Genomic DNA, 20,667 nt, shown 5'->3' with positions numbered 1-20,667 from the left:
AAAAAACAATGCCAATGACATAATTACCCAGCTACATTTCTGAAAGAATGCAAAAGCATTGACATATATTTTTCTTCCTACAATAGCCCGACGGGCAGGGAAGAGATAGATTTTGGTAGCCCGACTGAAAAAATAGCTAGCCCCAGGACGTCGGGCTAGCGATATTGCGAGCCCTGTATCTGATTGAGGAATCACTCATCTTTGGAAAAGACAGTTTATTACAGAGAAACGCAGATTCACTGAGCGCTCAACACAGACAGCATCGTCAGAAGGAAAGTTGATAAAATAAATTACAAATTTTGTATTGTTCGATACATATGCGTACCGAACCGAAAGCACTGTATCGAACGGTTCAATATCGATACGAATATCGTTGCACCCCTACTAAGTGACTTATATATCATGTTTAAACCTGAACAGCCAAAGGCCATGGGGGTCTAAAAACGATGTGCCGGGAGTCCGCTGTTCTCGCCGGCTCTAATGACCCTCGACCTCCCGGTTAGCTATCAAGATGGTGGGTAACAGACGTCTCCAAAAACGTCAGAGCACTTTTGCAAATATGTGATATCTTGACAAACCGAGCAGATATTTGAAGTTTACACTCCTACATTCTCAAACAGGAGCCCCAGCAGAGATGGATGGCTGGCGCGGCTCTCCGGAGCCCCCAGTCAGAGCAGATGCAGGGCCAGCAGGTGTGGAGACCCCTGGCTGAGGCAGCTGAAGCTGTGGGTGGCTGTCAGCCAGCTCAGGATGCCTTTTGGGCTGCAGCAGCATAAAATCCTCAGCAGGCTGGGTAAGCTTGCGTGAGCTCTCTGTGGAGGCTGTTGCAGCTGAGATGGCTCACCCGAGCGGTGCAAACTTAGTTACCTTCAAGGCTCCAGAGTCAGCTGAGGTCAGCAGCTCAGCCTCTGGGGAGGTTACAATCCCTGGAACAGCCAGGTCTCTACAACCAGAAACAGTCTTTGCATGTGCAGCTTCAGAACCAGACTTGAAGTTCCAGTTAGTGTCCGATGTCCCAGAAACACTCAGGTGCTCACTGAGCAATCTCTTGAGGCCAACACTCAGAAAATCAAACCGTCTTTGAGCCTTTGTGGGAACATTTATCGTCTGTGCTGGAAAGGTGGAAACATCTGGGAGATGCAGCCTTAACACACTGGGCTTCACAAGTCCTTGGAGGCAGCTCACTAAACTCAGGGATGCAGACAAAATCAGCACTTGCAGGAACACAATGTGCCCTCTCACAATGAGCTTGGAAGCATAAACTGAGTTTTCCTCACTGACTGTTTCAGACAGGATTGTGGGAGCAACACAAAAAGCAGCTTCAGCTGGAAACACACAGTTTAGTGTCTTTGCTGCTCGCTTTAAGTCACAATAAACAGGAAACTCATTGTGTCTCATGTCAGAATCACTCATATACAGGAAAGGAAGAGGCGGAGCTTATTTCCTGCAGGGAGAGGTTAGCAGTCTGTGTCTTTCTCATTTCTGACTCCTAAAGAGCTGAAAAACACAGGCTGTTATTGGCTGGCTGACACTGGGATTAATGTCCTTGAAGCCAGCAGTCTTTAATGTCCAGGTTCAGAACGGGCAGGTGAAAAACAGTCCTTTATGTCCTCTGATGTTCAATAAACTGTCCTGATTACTGAGGGAGCAGAGAAAGTGTCTCCATCACTCACCACAGCTGGATGCTCTGAAATCCTGGAATCCAGCTGTGGAGAGGAGCGCCGGCGGCGTGGACGCAGTTTAGTAATCAGGGAACGGGAGACAGGAGGGAAACACAGCTGGGACCAATTACACACACGAGACAGGAAACAGTAACACGGGACTGTCAAAGTAAAACAGGAAATATAACACAGAGTCCAAAGTAAGGAGACGTGGGACACAGTGAAGACACAGAAACAGAAACCAGAACTATAATCACAAAACAAACTCAGAAACATAAAGAGTGAATCAGCTGATTCAGTGTTTGTGACAAAAACATGGATCCTGGTTAATAACTTTTATTTGTTTGTTTCTGTATTATTTTGTGTATCGTTCTTATGAGCTGTTGTTTTTTCAGTGAAATATTATTTCATTGTTTTAAGCTTTTTGTTGACTTTGAAGTGCTTAAGTTGATATTTTTGAACATTTAATTTGTTCGATTATTGTCGAGTCGATAAAACTGTCAAACGCACAGCTGCTTCCAGCACGGCCGGAGGAGAGGTGGCCGAGCAGACGCACAACACACACAGCTCACAGGTTTGCATTTCTAGATATTGCAGATGTTGCAGAAATTGAGAGTAAAGAACTCAGAGATCCAGCGCTGTCTCCTGCCCCTTATTTATACACCACAACACAACGACAGGCGTAACTCACACAAACGGGTAACATGAGGCTCAGATGCTTTGGACGTGTTCACATATACTGGACACAGAATGATGAAGATGGAGCTGCAGGAAGGAGGAAAAGAGGAAAAACACAGAAAAGATTCACAGATGTGGTGAAAAAGGACACGACAGCTTCTGTTTGTTAGTTTGGTTTTTCTTTATTTGGTAAAGATTCAGAAATAAAGAGAAGATCACATGTTTGAATATTATATTAACGTTCTGTAATTACAACAAGTTGTAAAATCTTTCCAGAGTGAGACAGAGACTGTGCAGAGACTGTAGAAGGACAGAGCAGCAGCAGAGCAGTCCAGATACACTGATGATCCTCTGTCAGATCCAGAGGGACACACAGGGCTGATGCTGGACTCTACATTGTGTCTGACAGTGGAGCTGTTCTCAGAGCAGTTCACTCTGCAGCACTGACAGTCATCTGCACTTCATTCCTCTGTCAGTCACTGCTGGATGAAGCTCTCCTCTCCACCTCCCAGTAACATGGCCCAGTCAGAGCGTCTCTACACACAAGCTGCTGCTGCTTCAACCTCTCTGGATCATCAGGACACAGCTGCTCCTCTCTCAGCACACACACCGTCCTGTTTACCATCATGGCCTCCACCTGCAGAGAGAAGGAGGAAGAACAGAGGAGATAAACGAGTGTTTCCAGAGACTCTTCATCAGCTGTCAGTCAGTGATGCAGCACATCCAGTATAAAGAGCAGCAGGGACGTCAGTGCTGGGACTGTACTAGGACTCATTGTTGCTTCACTTTTTCTAATCTTTGGATTTTTATTGAAGTTGCTGAAAATGTTTTTCCCTCCTAGTTTGAGTTTGGACTTTCATTCATTAGAAGAACCTTGGTGTGTCCACTCTGAGCTCTGTAGGAACCCCAACAACAAGCCCAACAATCCAGATGGACGGTTCCAGCTGTTAACTGGAGGAATTCCATCCAAACATCTGCTCTCACTAAATTCTTCCTCACCTACAGACTGTGTTCTTCACTGCTTTAAACTTGGAAATCAATGCAGTCATTGGTCTGCGTGCTGCTTTGTTCAGAGAGCTGATTGGCTGTTGACAGTGTTTGATCAGAGCGTGTCAGCCGTTACTATGGTGACCATAAAGGTGAGAAACAGGAAGTGTTTGTGTCCAATCCTGAAGCCTGTCACCGTTCTCCTCTCACAGCTTCACTGAGAAGCTGCAGCTTTACAGGAAACACTGGATCTTTGTTTCATACTGACTGTGTTTAGTACAATACTGCTGACAGCACCACCCACTCACTCCATCACTCTACTTACAGCAGAGACTCCAGTCTGTAGTCTGGACTCTGCTGAAGATCAGACAGCTGCTTCACATCTGGATCCTTCAGGTTGTAGTTGTATCTCAGGTCCAGCTCTCTCAGATGGGAGGGGTTGGACTTCAGTGCTGCTGCCAGATAATCACAGCTGATCTTTGACAAACCACAGCTGTCCAATCTGTATAAAGAATGAAAGATGTAAGTTTATTAGACAAAGTGCTTGAAATCATTCAGTGTTTCATCATCTGTTCAGAGCTGAAGAAGGTTCAGAATGTAGAAGTTTAGAAAATGGAAACTCCAAACAGCTGAAGCCAACAGGAAGCAGCTTCAAACAGGAAACTGTGCAGAGTTTCAGACTATATGTCCTGATGCAGCCAGTTGGATTTTGGAGATTTGAATCTCTGTTCTGTGACTAAGTCCTTGAATCATTTCTTCCAGTTGGTCCAACAAGACAGACTAAGTATTGGACATGTGTTGTGGCTCCATCAGGGGAGCTTCTAAATGTGATGTGATGGCCCCTCTGGGTCTGTCAGGTCACAGCACTGAAGAGAGCTCAAACTGGGCACACAGTTGTTCCAGTCTGGACCAAAGACTCTATACTGGGACTGAGGGACTGCTTTGACTGCACCCACTGGGACTTTTTAAAGGCTCATGTTCTCACTTAGATCATCGATTTCTACTGACATTTCTTTCTGGGAAAAATGGGGATTACTTTGGAAACAGGAAGTATTTTCCCCAATAAGCAGCCCTGGATTAGTAAATCACTCCAACATGTTCTCAGGCAGAACAAGCTGTCTTGTTATGAGGGAGAGAAGAAAAAGATTGAGGCACAGAAACCTGTTGAAAGAGAGATAAAGCAGCTAAAATCAGGTGTAAAAGTAAAGCAGAGGATGAGCTGAATAAAGGACACTCAAGGCTGGCTTGGAAAGGAATGAAGTCCATGGTGGGGATGCAGAACAAGGAGCAAAGATGAATGTGATGCTGAATCAGCAGAAGACTTGGACTCATTTGATTCCAGCTTTGATATCATTGATTTCAATGAAGAGCTTTGTGATTGTAGCAAAGGGCTGGTAGCTCTGAGAGTCCCACTGATGAGGTGTTTGTGTGGAAATCTCTTAGTGGGACCAAAGAGAGAAAAAGCCCTGGTCCTGATGCTGTGGGAGGGAAATGATTGAAGTGTGCTGTGAGGAACTGACTGGGAGATTTTCACACATTTTCCAGTCCTCCTTGGAACAACAGGAAGTTCCCAGCATATGGAAACAAAGGTTAAGTGTCCTATGGCACTCAGTGATGATGGTGCTGTGGCCCCACCACCTCCACCTCTTTGTAAAGGAACTAACTGTAATCTGAAGCTTCAAATGGAACTAAGACTTCCTCCACTAGGTGGCAGTGTCTGATGAGAAAGTGTTAGTGGAGCTGGCCTGGAGTCAGAAACAGGAAGATGCAGGATTTGGGCTGAAATGGGCAAAAGTGGTTAGCACTAGTGCCTTAGAGCAAGAAGGTTGTAGGTTGAAGCTTGTTGGTCAGCTGGGCCTTTCTGTGGAGGTTGGATGTTCTCCCACAGTCCAATGAAATGCTGCTTAGGTTCATTGGTGCTTCTACATTGGCTGTAGGTGTGGATGTGAGGGAGTGCTTCTCTGTCGCTCTCTGTTGGCCCTGTGATGGACTGCTCACCTGTGCAGGTGGACCACGCCTCTTGCCCTATGACAGCTAGGGCACAGGCTGCAGCCCTGTGAGCCTAAGCTGAATAAACAGTTAGCAAAAATGATCCATAGATGGCCTGAAATCCCCCAGTTAGCAGTTTGGTAGATAGCTATGACATGCTAATCCCATCCAGCAGCTGTATTCTACCTGTAAGCTGATCCCTGCTGAGCCAAAGCACTTTTTCATATGCAAATTACAACCTTTAATAGAAACCTATTGTTCAGCATCTTATTAGCCTGCTGTTAGCTTCATTCCACAGAAAACTGAGAGAAACTAACAGAGTTGATAAAGAATAAAGAGAAATGTGCTGATTTAAAGCCTTTGAAGTGCTTCAGATGATCTCTGTCCACTTCTGTCCACTCATTCATTCATGTAAGCTTTCTAATGCAGCTTTGATCTTCACAGTCTGCTTGATGAAACTCATTCTAACCCTGAATGTCAGAGTGTTGCTCCTTCTCTTTCCCATCATTCATGCTGGCAGTGGAGGAGATTTGGATGTTGGACTGTGTTTTGGATGATGTGTGTATGTTTGTGTTGGACTGCTGTCTGTAAAGCAAACGCACATTTTGCTTTGGATTTCAGTGTCACACAGACTTTAAGGTGCAATGAAGAGTTTGAGAGTTTCACAGTGAATTTTCCAGTGGAGGATTTTTCTTCTTCTGTGAAGGTTTGAAATGTGAACATTGTTCTGCTGCAGTCAATGGACTAAACCAGAGAAGAAGAAAACAGACTTTACCATGAAGATCCTCAGTGTGGATCAGTATAATATCAGCCTGATGTCTGCAGTTTAGTGTCAGCACAACTTTCACATCATATTCATCTCAGCACAACTAAAACATGCTGACTGACCTCAGAGTTTCAAGTTTACATCCTGGACTCTCCAGGAAACCACACAGATGTTTCACTCCTGGATCCTGCAGCTTGTTGTTTTTGAACAGGTTCAGCTGTCTCAGATGGGAGGGGTTGGACTTCAGTGCTGCTGCCAGATAATCACAGCTGATCTCTGACAAACCACACCAGCTCAATCTGTATAAAGAATGAAAGATGTAAGTTTATTAGACAAAGTGCTTGAAATCATTCAGTGTTTCATCATCTGTTCAGAGCTGAAGAAGGTTCAGAATGTAGAAGTTTAGAAAATGGAAACTCCAAACAGCTGAAGCCAACAGGAAGCAGCTTCAAACAAACACAACAAGAGAAAAAACTCTGAATGTTTCACATTAAAGTCGTACATTTCTCATAAAAACAGGACAAAGACTTGAAAAAGTCGTGTTTTTCCTTCCAGGAACCACATGGCTTCACTTTTAAAGGTGAAGTGTGACAGAAATGGACATATTTGAAGTCCAACACCTTTTTCCAGTCACATTATTAAAGCAGACAAACTACAAGCTCATTTTCATTCCAACAAGTCATCTTCTGACCTGGACGAACAACACTGGTCTCTATGTGCAGCTGGCTGTGAGACCAGTGCTCAGGGAGCGTCTACAAAGTGCAACACTGAAAGAACATCACACACTCATTTGCTTCCAGCACTTTCACACAAACATCTACTGTCATTATTGTCACCAAACTCTGTGGATCCTTTATTGCAAATTCAAATGGGATCAAATGGTCAGACAAAAGAGGCTTATGAGGAAATATGATGAAATGTTGTGTATTAGCAGCAAGTTATTGAATCTTTTTCCTCAGAAACCAAACAAAATGATTGACAAACATGTTTTTACAAACTCAGTGTTGGACTTGGATCAGCAGGATAAGCTGATGTTTAAAGGCATTTGAGTCTCGCTGTATGAGAGTCCAGTTCTTACTCATTATTTATGGATGATGTTCTTTCAGTGTTGCACTTTGTAGACGCTCCCTGAGCCTCACAGCCAGCTGCACATGGACCAGCTGACATTACCCAGCATTAGAGGCGGCTGTAAAAAAATTCATGTTCCCATTTAAATGGTTTTAATTTGAATAAAACGATGTTGATTCATTCAATCCTGAATCGATGTTTAATATAAATGTATTTTGCCAGAATCTCAGGTTAAAGCTCACAAACTATTTCAACAAGCAGCAAACAGCTAAAACAGTAAATGAGAGCAGCTAAACACACAAAGATGGAAACACAGAGCGTGGATCGTTCACTCGACGGCACGTACACGGACACGCCGTCGGGGCTGAAAGTGGACAGCTCACAGATCCTGAAGCTGCAGGTTTCATCTGTCTCCAACCAAAACTGAGTGAAGCAGCAGCAAAAGAAGATCCAAACTCTGCTTCACGTTTGATCAATATGCTCATGAATTCTCTCTGACTTTGGCTGTTCCTGCCTGCACAGCTCTCTCTCTCTCAGTGTACTCCAAGAACAGCTTCAAACATCTGTTTCTGCATCATTCACTGTTTATTAGCCACCAGTCTGCTGTTGTGTTCAGTGCTGTCGGCCTCTGACAGTAAAGCCTCATTTCTGCTGTTCCATGGAAACTTTTTAAAATGATGACAGATTACAAACTCTCAGCTGTGTCTGTAATCAAACCTCTGTAACTTTGCTTCACTTCAGCAGCATCAGCTCATGTTCACATGTTGCTTCATGGTTTGCTTCAGTTTTTGATCGACTGCAGAATATTTTGAAGGTTATCTGCTATAAAAAGCCAGAAGAGGAAAATCTGCTTCATGTGTTTCTGTTTGATCCTCAGTGACTTTGACACAAAGGCCTCTGCTGTGATGATCACACCTCTGATCAAGTCTCACAGTGTCACAACTGATAAATGATCAGAGTTAGAATATTTCTGACTGTCTGCTGTGTGCCGTGACCTTTGACCTGCTAAAGACAGTCAGCTGTGGATTATTCATTGTTGTGTCTGATACTTAGAACTGTGAGGAAGAAGCTACACAGTTAATCAGGGTCCCCTCTCTCTGAATCAGGAAAGGTGGGCAGGCCGCGTGTGGGCCGCGGGCCATACGTTGAGTATCACTGTTTGAAATGTGAACATTGTTCTGCTGCAGTCAATGGACTAAACCAGAGAAGAAGAAAACAGACTTTACCATGAAGATCCTCAGTGTGGATCAGTATAATATCAGCCTGATGTCTGCAGTTTAGTGTCAGCACAACTTTCACATCATATTCATCTCAGCACAACTAAAACATGCTGACTGACCTCAGAGTTTCAAGTTTACATCCTGGACTCTCCAGGAAACCACACAGATGCTTCACTCCTGAATCCTGAAGGTTGTTGTTCCAGCTCAGGTCCAGCTGTCTCAGATGGGAGGGGTTGGACTTCAGTGCTGCTGCCAGATAATCACAGCTGATCTCTGACAAACCACAGCCCCTCAATCTGTATAAAGAATGAAAGATGTAAGTTTATTAGACAAAGTGCTTGAAATCATTCAGTGTTTCATCATCTGTTCAGAGCTGAAGAAGGTTCAGAATGTAGAAGTTTAGAAAATGGAAACTCCAAACAGCTGAAGCCAACAGGAAGCAGCTTCAAACAAACACGACAAGAGAAAAAACTCTGAATGTTTCACATTAAAGTCGTACATTTCTCATAAAAACAGGACAAAGACTTGAAAAAGTCGTGTTTTTCCTTCCAGGAACCACATGGCTTCACTTTTAAAGGTGAAGTGTGACAGAAATGGACATATTGAAATCAATGATATCAAAGCTGGAATCAAATGAGTCCAAGTCTTCTGCTGATTCAGCATCACATTCATCTTTGCTCCTTGTTCTGCATCCCCACCATAAATATAAAGAGGCAAAACTCACATTTTCCAAAATCCTCTTTAAGCTTCGACAATAAAGGAAGATAGTTTTATACAAGTCTTTGTGGTTTTCTTGTCACCCAGATGCCCGAGTACTTAAACTTCTTATAGCTGGGTTTAAAAGGGGCTAAAATACACAAAACTCCCCAGTTGTCGTACAGATAGACTTTGCCTCGCTCTTCCCAAAATTCACTTTATATCCAGAAATTGTCCCAAATTCCTTAAGTATGCATTAAGGTGACCTTGAGGCTCTTAAAGGCACATATAAATAAAACGTATTATTATTATTATTATTGTAAGTCTATCCAAAAGTTTGTGGAGGCTGTTCGATGGGTTGGAAATAAATAAAATCATGTCGTCGGCATAAAGAGAGACTTCATGTTCGATACCCCTCGATGTTTTCCCTCAACACCAACACATTGTCTCAGAGCAACAGCTAGCGGTTCAATGGCAAAAAGGAGACAGAGGGCATCCCTGTCCTGGAGGGCAGATTATTGTTAGTCCGGACGGCTGTTAGAGGGGAGCAATACAATACTTTTATCCAAGATACAAAATTAAAGCCACATTTTTTAAGCGTATAAAAAAAAATCCCATCTCACCCGATCCAACGCCTTTTCTGCGTCAAGCCAAATTACAGTTTCCAATGTATCACCTTTAACATGGGTATAAATGATATTTAATAGAGCTCTAATGTTCAAAAAAGAGTGCCTAATAAAGCCCGTCTGGTGAAATAATGGAGGACAAATACTTGTGTAAGCGACGGGCCAACACTTGAGCCAGGATCTTGGTGTCTGTGTTGAACAAAGATATTAAACGACATGAACGACAATCTAAATGGTCTTTTTCCTGTTTTACAATTAAACACATCACTGCTTGATGCATTGTTGGAGGCAACGACTGTGAGAGGAAGGATTCTTCAAAAGTTGATTTTAACAGTGAATTCAGTCGGTCAGAAAACTTTATGAAAAAATCAGATGGATACCCGTCGGGGCAGCAGATTTTCCAGACTGCATGCTCCGTACGGCCGTTTCAATTCCAACATTAGAGACAGGTTCCTCCAGACTAGCGATCGCATCTTCTCCCAAGGAGGGAATATCAAACACCTTATTGAAATCATTGTGGATCTCAAGGATAGTTTGGTTGTCTGTAGACCTTATTCCCTGGTCATTGTAGATTTCAAGGATAGTTGGTTAGCTGTTCTTAGTCGTAGCTGGTGAGCTGATAACTCGCCTGTTTTTTCTCCATGTTCATAAGCGTAGCTGCAACTTTGACTCAGCCTGTTTTGTTGATATGAGATTGTATTCAGTTTGTCATTGTAACCGCTGTGTATATAATACAGGCTCAGGAGAGTGGCTGCACACAGCATGTAGTTTAGTGTCACGGTCACAGTAGCTGACCGTATGGAGAGTGTGTGGAGGACTCAGGCGCAGACACTGGCGCAGACATGAAACTGAGTTTTGAACGAAAAGCGAGCCTTTATTTCGGCTGAAGACATCAAACAAGGCAGAATCACAGTGAAGAGAACTAAACTGGGGAACTAATACTATAATAAATCATGAAGACACAGAAAGCTATGGCTAAGAATACAAAAGACTGGGCATGAAAATATGGAGGGTGGGAACACAGATGACGCGACACAGAGACTAAATACACATGAGGGATGATCAAGTTCCAAACATTAAAACTGTCAAACCTGCAGGGGGGATTGGCTGTTCCAAACCTGAAATATTATTTCTGGGCAGCTCAGATGAGACCCCTGACTGTATGGGTGCGGGATTTGTCTGAAACTCAGTGGCTAAACATTGAGAAGACAATGTGCGAAAGATCATTGGAATCCCTGCTTTTTTCTAACATTTCAATTAAAAATGTGCATATGGGGGAACGGACGAGGGTCACACTAAAGATTTGGCGTAGAATCAAACAATCATTTGGTCTTCCAAAAGAAATTTCAATTCTATCAAGCCTCTCCTCCCTGCAGGGTTTTTCTCCTATTGTGGAAGACTCTGGCTTCAGAGCATGGTCACATAGCGGGCTTCATAAACTTTGTCATGTTGTGAGGAATGGGCACCTGAGCTCATTTGAACAGTTGAGGTCAGTTTCGGCTTCCTTCTTCTGACTTTTTTAAATTTCTGCAGTAAGAAGCTTTTTGACAAAACATAAAGAATGGAGGCAAGTTTTGGAGCCCTCACCCATTGAGGAAATATTTCTAAAAACATTTCAAAGTAATTCCTCCCCAAAATTAATCACTCATTTTTATAACGCATTTATGAGTTTCAATACAAATGCAACTTTGGATATTAAGGCAAGGTGGGAAGCTGAGACTGGCACTCAAATCTCAGAGGACACCTGGGAAGAGGTGTTCGGTGAAGCCCATCTGGTGACTAATTCTGGGCTGTGGAGAGAATTTAAATGGAAGGTGGTCATGAGATATTTTAGAACCCCAGAGATAATTGCCAAAATGAAGCCTACAAATCCTGACACCTGCTGGCGAAATTGTGGTACTTCTTTAGGAACCCACTCACATATATTCTGGTCATGCCCAAAAATCTGCTCACTTTGGAATGACATATTTAAAGTTCTCAGTACAGTTTTCCAACAACCATTAACAAAAGACCAACAGTTAGCCATTTTAGGAGTCTTACCAAAGGGTTTTGCGGGAAACAATAAAACGTATCTCTTAAGAATCTTACAGCAGCACTAAAGTGTATCACTATTAAATGGCTGAATCTTGACCCACCTTCATATAATATGTGGATTGATAAAGCAAGAGAAATTTACCAGATGGAGGAAATAACATCTGCTCTGCGGATTCAGAGAGAATTGTTTACTGAGCGTTGGCGACCCATACATGCTTTACTGTTTCAATAATTTAGCATAGGTCTGTTTCGTTTTGTCCATTTACGGCTAAGTTTGTCACATGTTATTTAATATTACATAAAGATTTTGTTTTCTTTTTGTTTTTGTTGTTGTCTGTTTGTTTGTTTGCTTGCTTGGGTTTTGTTTTGCTTCCCAGTTTTGTTTTGTGCTTCCTAATTGCAGTTCTTATTTTAACCTACATTTCTGCATTGCAGTTCCTGTAACTGTCCTACTTGTGAACATCGACAAGCACAAGTTGCAATGTTGTAAACTATAATAAAAACTTGAGTATAAAAAAAAGAACATTAAAGTCGTACATGTCTCATAAAAACAGGACAAAGACTTGAAAAAGTCGTGTTTTTCCTTCCAGGAACCACATGGCTTCACTTTTAAAGGTGAAGTGTGACAGAAATGGACATATTTGAAGTCCAACACCTTTTTCCAGTCACATTATTAAAGCAGACAAACTACAAGCTCATTTTCATTCCAACAAGTCATCTTCTGACCTGGACTAACAACACTGGTCTCTATGTGCAGCTGGCTGTGAGACCAGTGCTCAGGGAGCGTCTACAAAGTGCAACACTGAAAGAACATCACACACTCATTTGCTTCCAGCACTTTCACACAAACATCTACTGTCATTATTGTCACCAAACTCTGTGGATCCTTTATTGCAAATTCAAATGGGATCAAATGGTCAGACAAAAGAGGGTTATGAGGAAATATGATGAAATGTTGTGTATTAGCAGCAAGTTATTGAATCTTTTTCCTCAGAAACCAAACAAAATGATTGACAAACATGTTTTTACAAACTCAGTGTTGGACTTGGATCAGCAGGATAAGCTGATGTTTAAAGGCATTTGAGTCTCGCTGTATGAGAGTCCAGTTCTTACTCAATATTTATGGATGATGTTCTTTCAGTGTTGCACTTTGTAGACGCTCCCTGAGCCTCACAGCCAGCTGCACATGGACCAGCTGACATTACCCAGCATTAGAGGCGGCTGTAAAAAATTCATGTTCCCATTTAAATGGTTTTAATTTGAATAAAACGATGTTGATTCATTCAATCCTGAATCGATGTTTAATATAAATGTATTTTGCCAGAATCTCAGGTTAAAGCTCACAAACTATTTCAACAAGCAGCAAACAGCTAAAACAGTAAATGAGAGCAGCTAAACACACAAAGATGGAAACACAGAGCGTGGATCGTTCACTCGACGGCGCGTACACGGACACGCCGTCGGGGCTGAAAGTGGACAGCTCACAGATCCTGAAGCTGCAGGTTTCATCTGTCTCCAACCAAAACTGAGTGAAGCAGCAGCAAAAGAAGATCCAAACTCTGCTTCACGTTTGATCAATATGCTCATGAATTCTCTCTGACTTTGGCTGTTCCTGCCTGCACAGCTCTCTCTCTCTCAGTGTACTCCAAGAACAGCTTCAAACATCTGTTTCTGCATCATTCACTGTTTATTAGCCACCAGTCTGCTGTTGTGTTCAGTGCTGTCGGCCTCTGACAGTAAAGCCTCATTTCTGCTGTTCCATGGAAACTTTTTAAAATGATGACAGATTACAAACTCTCAGCTGTGTCTGTAATCAAACCTCTGTAACTTTGCTTCACTTCAGCAGCATCAGCTCATGTTCACATGTTGCTTCATGGTTTGCTTCAGTTTTTGATCGACTGCAGAATATTTTGAAGGTTATCTGCTATAAAAAGCCAGAAGAGGAAAATCTGCTTCATGTGTTTCTGTTTGATCCTCAGTGACTTTGACACAAAGGCCTCTGCTGTGATGATCACACCTCTGATCAAGTCTCACAGTGTCACAACTGATAAATGATCAGAGTTAGAATATTTCTGACTGTCTGCTGTGTGCCGTGACCTTTGACCTGCTACAGACAGTCAGCTGTGGATTATTCATTGTTGTGTCTGATACTTAGAACTGTGAGGAAGAAGCTACACAGTTAATCAGGGTCCCCTCTCTCTGAATCAGGAAAGGTGGGCAGGCCGCGTGTGGGCCGCGGGCCATACGTTGAGTATCACTGTTTGAAATGTGAACATTGTTCTGCTGCAGTCAATGGACTAAACCAGAGAAGAAGAAAACAGACTTTACCATGAAGATCCTCAGTGTGGATCAGTATAATATCAGCCTGATGTCTGCAGTTTAGTGTCAGCACAACTTTCACATCATATTCATCTCAGCACAACTAAAACATGCTGACTGACCTCAGAGTTTCAAGTTTACATCCTGGACTCTCCAGGAAACCACACAGATGCTTCACTCGTGGATCCTGCAGGTTGTAGTTGTCGCTCAGGTCCAGCTGTCTCAGATGGGAGGGGTTGGACTTCAGTGCTGCTGCCAGATAATCACAGCTGATCTCTGACAAACCACAGCGCTCCAATCTGTATAAAGAATGAAAGATGTAAGTTTATTAGACAAAGTGCTTGAAATCATTCAGTGTTTCATCATCTGTTCAGAGCTGAAGAAGGTTCAGAATGTAGAAGTTTAGAAAATGGAAACTCCAAACAGCTGAAGCCAACAGGAAGCAGCTTCAAACAAACACAACAAGAGAAAAAAACTCTGAATGTTTCACATTAAAGTCGTACATTTCTCATAAAAACAGGACAAAGACTTGAAAAAGTCGTGTTTTTCCTTCCAGGAACCACATGGCTTCACTTTTAAAGGTGAAGTGTGACAGAAATGGACATATTTGAAGTCCAACACCTTTTTCCAGTCACATTATTAAAGCAGACAAACTACAAGCTCATTTTCATTCCAACAAGTCATCTTCTGACCTGGACTAACAACACTGGTCTCTATGTGCAGCTGGCTGTGAGACCAGTGCTCAGGGAGCGTCTACAAAGTGCAACACTGAAAGAACATCACACACTCATTTGCTTCCAGCACTTTCACACAAACATCTACTGTCATTATTGTCACCAAACTCTGTGGATCCTTTATTGCAAATTCAAATGGGATCAAATGGTCAGACAAAAGAGGGTTATGAGGAAATATGATGAAATGTTGTGTATTAGCAGCAAGTTATTGAATCATTTTCCTCAGAAACCAAACAAAATGATTGACAAACATGTTTTTACAAACTCAGTGTTGGACTTGGATCAGCAGGATAAGCTGATGTTTAAAGGCATTTGAGTCTCGCTGTATGAGAGTCCAGTTCTTACTCAATATTTATGGATGATGTTCTTTCAGTGTTGCACTTTGTAGACGCTCCCTGAGCCTCACAGCCAGCTGCACATGGACCAGCTGACATTACCCAGCATTAGAGGCGGCTGTAAAAAATTCATGTTCCCATTTAAATGGTTTTAATTTGAATAAAACGATGTTGATTCATTCAATCCTGAATCGATGTTTCATATAAATGTATTTTGCCAGAATCTCAGGTTAAAGCTCACAAACTATTTCAACAAGCAGCAAACAGATAAAACAGTAAATGAGAGCAGCTAAACACACAAAGATGGAAACACAGAGCGTGGATCGTTCACTCGACGGCACGTACACGGACACGCCGTCGGGGCTGAAAGTGGACAGCTCACAGATCCTGAAGCTGCAGGTTTCATCTGTCTCCAACCAAAACTGAGTGAAGCAGCAGCAAAAGAAGATCCAAACTCTGCTTCACGTTTGATCAATATGCTCATGAATTCTCTCTGACTTTGGCTGTTCCTGCCTGCACAGCTCTCTCTCTCTCAGTGTACTCCAAGAACAGCTTCAAACATCTGTTTCTGCATCATTCACTGTTTATTAGCCACCAGTCTGCTGTTGTGTTCAGTGCTGTCGGCCTCTGACAGTAAAGCCTCATTTCTGCTGTTCCATGGAAACTTTTTAAAATGATGACAGATTACAAACTCTCAGCTGTGTCTGTAATCAAACCTCTGTAACTTTGCTTCACTTCAGCAGCATCAGCTCATGTTCACATGTTGCTTCATGGTTTGCTTCAGTTTTTGATCGACTGCAGAATATTTTGAAGGTTATCTGCTATAAAAAGCCAGAAGAGGAAAATCTGCTTCATGTGTTTCTGTTTGATCCTCAGTGACTTTGACACAAAGGCCTCTGCTGTGATGATCACACCTCTGATCAAGTCTCACAGTGTCACAACTGATAAATGATCAGAGTTAGAATATTTCTGACTGTCTGCTGTGTGCCGTGACCTTTGACCTGCTAAAGACAGTCAGCTGTGGATTATTCATTGTTGTGTCTGATACTTAGAACTGTGAGGAAGAAGCTACACAGTTAATCAGGGTCCCCTCTCTCTGAATCAGGAAAGGTGGGCAGGCCGCGTGTGGGCCGCGGGCCATACGTTGAGTATCACTGTTTGAAATGTGAACATTGTTCTGCTGCAGTCAATGGACTAAACCAGAGAAGAAGAAAACAGACTTTACCATGAAGATCCTCAGTGTGGATCAGTATAATATCAGCCTGATGTCTGCAGTTTAGTGTCAGCACAACTTTCACATCATATTCATCTCAGCACAACTAAAACATGCTGACTGACCTCAGAGTTTCAAGTTTACATCCTGGACTCTCCAGGAAACCACACAGATGCTTCACTCCTGGATCCTGCAGCTTGTTGTTGTCGCTCAGGTCCAGCTCTCTCAGATGGGAGGGGTTGGACTTCAGTGCTGCTGCCAGATAATCACAGCTGATCTCTGACAAACCACAGTCCATCAATCTGTATAAAGAATGAAAGATGTAAGTTTATTAGACAAAGTGCTTGAAATCATTCAGTGTTTCATCATCTGTTCAGAGCTGAAGAAGGTTCAGAATGTAGAAGTTTAGAAAATGGAAACTCCAAACAGCTGAAGCCAACAGGAAGCAGCTTCAAACAAACACAACAAGAGAAAAAACTCTGAATGTTTCACATTAAAGTCGTACATTTCTCATAAAAACAGGACAAAGACTTGAAAAAGTCGTGTTTTTCCTTCCAGGAACCACATGGCTTCACTTTTATAGGTGAAGTGTGACAGAAATGGACATATTGAAATCAATGATATCAAAGCTGGAATCAAATGAGTCCAAGTCTTCTGCTGATTCAGCATCACATTCATCTTTGCTCCTTGTTCTGCATCCCCACCATAAATATAAAGAGGCAAAACTCACATTTTCCAAAATCCTCTTTAAGCTTCGACAATAAAGGAAGATAGTTTTATACAAGTCTTTGTGGTTTTCTTGTCACCCAGATGCCCGAGTACTTAAACTTCTTATAGCTGGGTTTAAAAGGGGCTAAAATACACAAAACTCCCCAGTTGTCGTACAGATAGACTTTGCCTCGCTCTTCCCAAAATTCACTTTATATCCAGAAATTGTCCCAAATTCCTTAAGTATGCATTAAGGTGACCTTGAGGCTCTTAAAGGCACATATAAATAAAACGTATTATTATTATTATTATTGTAAGTCTATCCAAAAGTTTGCGGAGGCTGTTCGATGGGTTGGAAATAAATAAAATCATGTCGTCGGCATAAAGAGAGACTTCATGTTCGATACCCCCTCGATGTTTTCCCTCAACACCAACACATTGTCTCAGAGCAACAGCTAGCGGTTCAATGGCAAAAAGGAGACAGAGGGCATCCCTGTCCTGGAGGGCAGATTATTGTTAGTCCGGACGGCTGTTAGAGGGGAGCAATACAATACTTTTATCCAAGATACAAAATTAAAGCCACATTTTTTAAGCGTATAAAAAAAAAATCCCATCTCACTTGATCCAACGCCTTTTCTGCGTCAAGCCAAATTACAGTTTCCAATGTATCACCTTTAACATGGGTATAAATGATATTTAATAGAGCTCTAATGTTCAAAAAAGAGTGCCTAATAAAGCCCGTCTGGTGAAATAATGGAGGACAAATACTTGTGTAAGCGACGGGCCAACACTTGAGCCAGGATCTTGGTGTCTGTGTTGAACAAAGATATTAAACGACATGAACGACAATCTAAATGGTCTTTTTCCTGTTTTACAATTAAACACATCACTGCTTGATGCATTGTTGGAGGCAACGACTGTGAGAGGAAGGATTCTTCAAAAGTTGATTTTAACAGTGAATTCAGTCGGTCAGAAAACTTTATGAAAAAATCAGATGGATACCCGTCGGGGCAGCAGATTTTCCAGACTGCATGCTCCGTACGGCCGTTTCAATTTCAACATTAGAGACAGGTTCCTCCAGACTAGCGATCGCATCTTCTCCCAAGGAGGGAATATCAAACACCTTATTGAAATCATTGTGGATCTCAAGGATAGTTTGGTTGTCTGTAGACCTTATTCCCTGGTCATTGTAGATCTCAAGGATAGTTGGTTAGCTGTTCTTAGTCGTAGCTGGTGAGCTGATAACTCGCCTGTTTTTTCTCCATGTTCATAAGCGTAGCTGCAACTTTGACTCAGCCTGTTTTGTAGATATGAGATTGTATTCAGTTTGTCATTGTAACCGCTGTGTATATAATACAGGCTCAGGAGAGTGGCTGCACACAGCATGTAGTTTAGTGTCACGGTCACAGTGGCTGACCGTATGGAGAGTGTGTGGAGGACTCAGGCGCAGACACTGGCGCAGACATGAAACTGAGTTTTGTACGAAAAGCGAGCCTTTATTTCGGCTGAAGACATCAAACAAGGCAGAATCACAGTGAAGAGAACTAAACTGGGGAACTAATACTATAATAAATCATGAAGACACGGAAAGCTATGGCTAAGAATACAAAAGACTGGGCATGAAAATATGGAGGGTGGGAACACAGATGACGCGACACAGAGACTAAATACACATGAGGGATGATCAAGTTCCAAACATTAAAACTGTCAAACCTGCAGGGGGGATTGGCTGTTCCAAACCTGAAATATTATTTCTGGGCAGCTCATGAGACCCCTGACTGTATGGGTGCGGGATTTGTCTGAAACTCAGTGGCTAAACATTGAGAAGACAATGTGCGAAAGATCATTGGAATCCCTGCTTTGTTCTAACATTTCAATTAAAAATGTGCATATGGGGGAACGGACGAGGGTCACACTAAAGATTTGGCGTAGAATCAAACAATCATTTGGTCTTCCAAAAGAAATTTCAATGTTATCAAGCCTCTCCTCCCTGCAGGGTTTTTCTCCTATTGTGGAAGACTCTGGCTTCAGAGCATGGTCAAATAGCGGGCTTCATAAACTTTGTCATGTTGTGAGGAATGGGCACCTGAGCTCATTTGAACAGTTGAGGTCAGTTTTGGCTTCCTTCTTCTGACTTTTTTAGATTTCTGCAGCTAAGAAGCTTTTTGACAAAACATAAAGAATGGAGGCAAGTTTTGGAGCCCTCACCCATTGAGGAAATATTTCTAAAAACATTTCAAAGTAATTCCTCCCCAAAATTAATCACTCATTTTTATAACGCATTTATGAGTTTCAATACAAATGCAACTTTGGATATTAAGGCAAGGTGGGAAGCTGAGACTGGCACTCAAATCTCAGAGGACACCTGGGAAGAGGTGTTTGGTGAAGCCCATCTGGTGACTAATTCTGGGCTGTGGAGAGAATTTAAATGGAAGGTGGTCATGAGATATTTTAGAACCCCAGAGATAATTGCCAAAATGAAGCCTACAAATCCTGACACCTGCTGGCGAAATTGTGGTACTTCTTTAGGAACCCACTCACATATATTCTGGTCATGCCCAAAAATCTGCTCACTTTGGAATGACATATTTAAAGTTCTCAGTACAGTTTTCCAACAACCATTAACAAAGACCAACAGTTAGCCATTTTAGGAGTCTTACCAAAGGGTTTTGCGGGAAACAATAAAACGTATCTCTTAAGAATCTTACAGCAGCACTAAAGTGTATCACTATTAAATGGCTGAATCTTGACCCACCTTCATATAATATGTGGATTGATAAAGCAAGAGAAATTTACCAGATGGAGGAAATAACATCTGCTCTGCGGATTCAGAGAGAATTGTTTACTGAGCGTTGGCGACCCATACATGCTTTACTGTTTCAATAATTTAGCATAGGTCTGTTTCGTTTTGTCCATTTACGGCTAAGTTTGTCACATGTTATTTAATATTACATAAAGATTTTGTTTTCTTTTTGTTTTTGTTGTTGTCTGTTTGTTTGTTTGCTTGCTTGGGTTTTGTTTTGCTTCCCAGTTTTGTTTTGTGCTTCCTAATTGCAGTTCTTATTTTAATCTACATTTCTGCATTGCAGTTCCTGTAACTGTCCTACTTGTGAACATTGACAAGTACAAGTTGCAATGTTGTAAATTATAATAAAAATTGAGTTAAAAAAAAAAGAACATTAAAGTCGTACATGTCTCATAAAAACAGGACAAAGACTTGAAAAAGTCGTGTTTTTCCTTCCAGGAACCACATGGCTTCATTTTTAAAGGTGAAGTGTGACAGAAATGGACATATTTGAAGTCCAACACCTTTTTCCAGTCACATTATTAAAGCAGACAAACTACAAGCTCATTTTCATTCCAACAAGTCATCTTCTGACCTGGACTAACAACACTGGTCTCTATGTGCAGCTGGCTGTGAGACCAGTGCTCGGGGAGCGTCTACAAAGTGCAACACTGAAAGAACATCACACACTCATTTGCTTGCAGCACTTTCACACAAACATCTACTGTCATTATTGTCACCAAACTCTGTGGATCCTTTATTGCAAATTCAAATAGGATCAAATGGTCAGACAAAAGAGGGTTATGAGGAAATATGATGAAATGTTGTGTATTAGCAGCAAGTTATTG

At 42.0% G+C, this 20,667-nt stretch overlaps 2 protein-coding genes across 2 annotated transcripts in view; both read right to left on the bottom strand.

Annotated features, from left to right (window-relative positions):
* The window catches only part of LOC146548168 (ribonuclease inhibitor-like), a 343,680-nt gene that overhangs the window by 248,021 nt on the left and 74,992 nt on the right, over nucleotides 1-20,667 (bottom strand). The gene's annotated exons all lie outside the window — the stretch shown is intronic.
* Nucleotides 2,497-19,590, bottom strand: LOC146548176 (ribonuclease inhibitor-like). Its single transcript, XM_085263810.1, has 6 exons — nucleotides 19,523-19,590; nucleotides 14,167-14,343; nucleotides 8,489-8,665; nucleotides 6,204-6,380; nucleotides 3,652-3,828; nucleotides 2,497-2,976 (listed from the first exon to the last, which is right to left on the bottom strand). Exons 1-6 carry the CDS (start codon nucleotides 19,588-19,590, stop codon nucleotides 2,964-2,966), a joined length of 789 nt encoding a protein of 262 aa, XP_085119936.1. The 3' UTR covers nucleotides 2,497-2,963.

Source organism: Mchenga conophoros, linkage group LG23 (assembly GCF_057382185.1).
Source record: "Mchenga conophoros isolate Kocher_MC1m ecotype Shallow Benthic linkage group LG23, M_conophoros_male_GT1.1, whole genome shotgun sequence".
Classification (NCBI taxonomy): domain Eukaryota; kingdom Metazoa; phylum Chordata; class Actinopteri; order Cichliformes; family Cichlidae; genus Mchenga; species Mchenga conophoros.
The sequence above is the reverse complement of the archived record's forward strand: the minus strand, read 5'-3'. Positions and strand labels throughout refer to the sequence as shown.

Excerpts from the sequence above, each read along its gene's own strand:
- LOC146548176 (XM_085263810.1), bottom strand. The coding sequence starts at position 19,590 with ATGACCAGAATATATGTGAGTGGGTTCCTAAAGAAGTACCACAATTTC. Across the intron at positions 8,666-14,166 it reads TGTAAACTTGAAACTCTGAG|ATTGAGGGGCTGTGGTTTGT; the intron begins GTCAGTCAGCAT and ends TTCTTTATACAG. Across the intron at positions 6,381-8,488 it reads TGTAAACTTGAAACTCTGAG|ATTGAGCTGGTGTGGTTTGT; the intron begins GTCAGTCAGCAT and ends TTCTTTATACAG.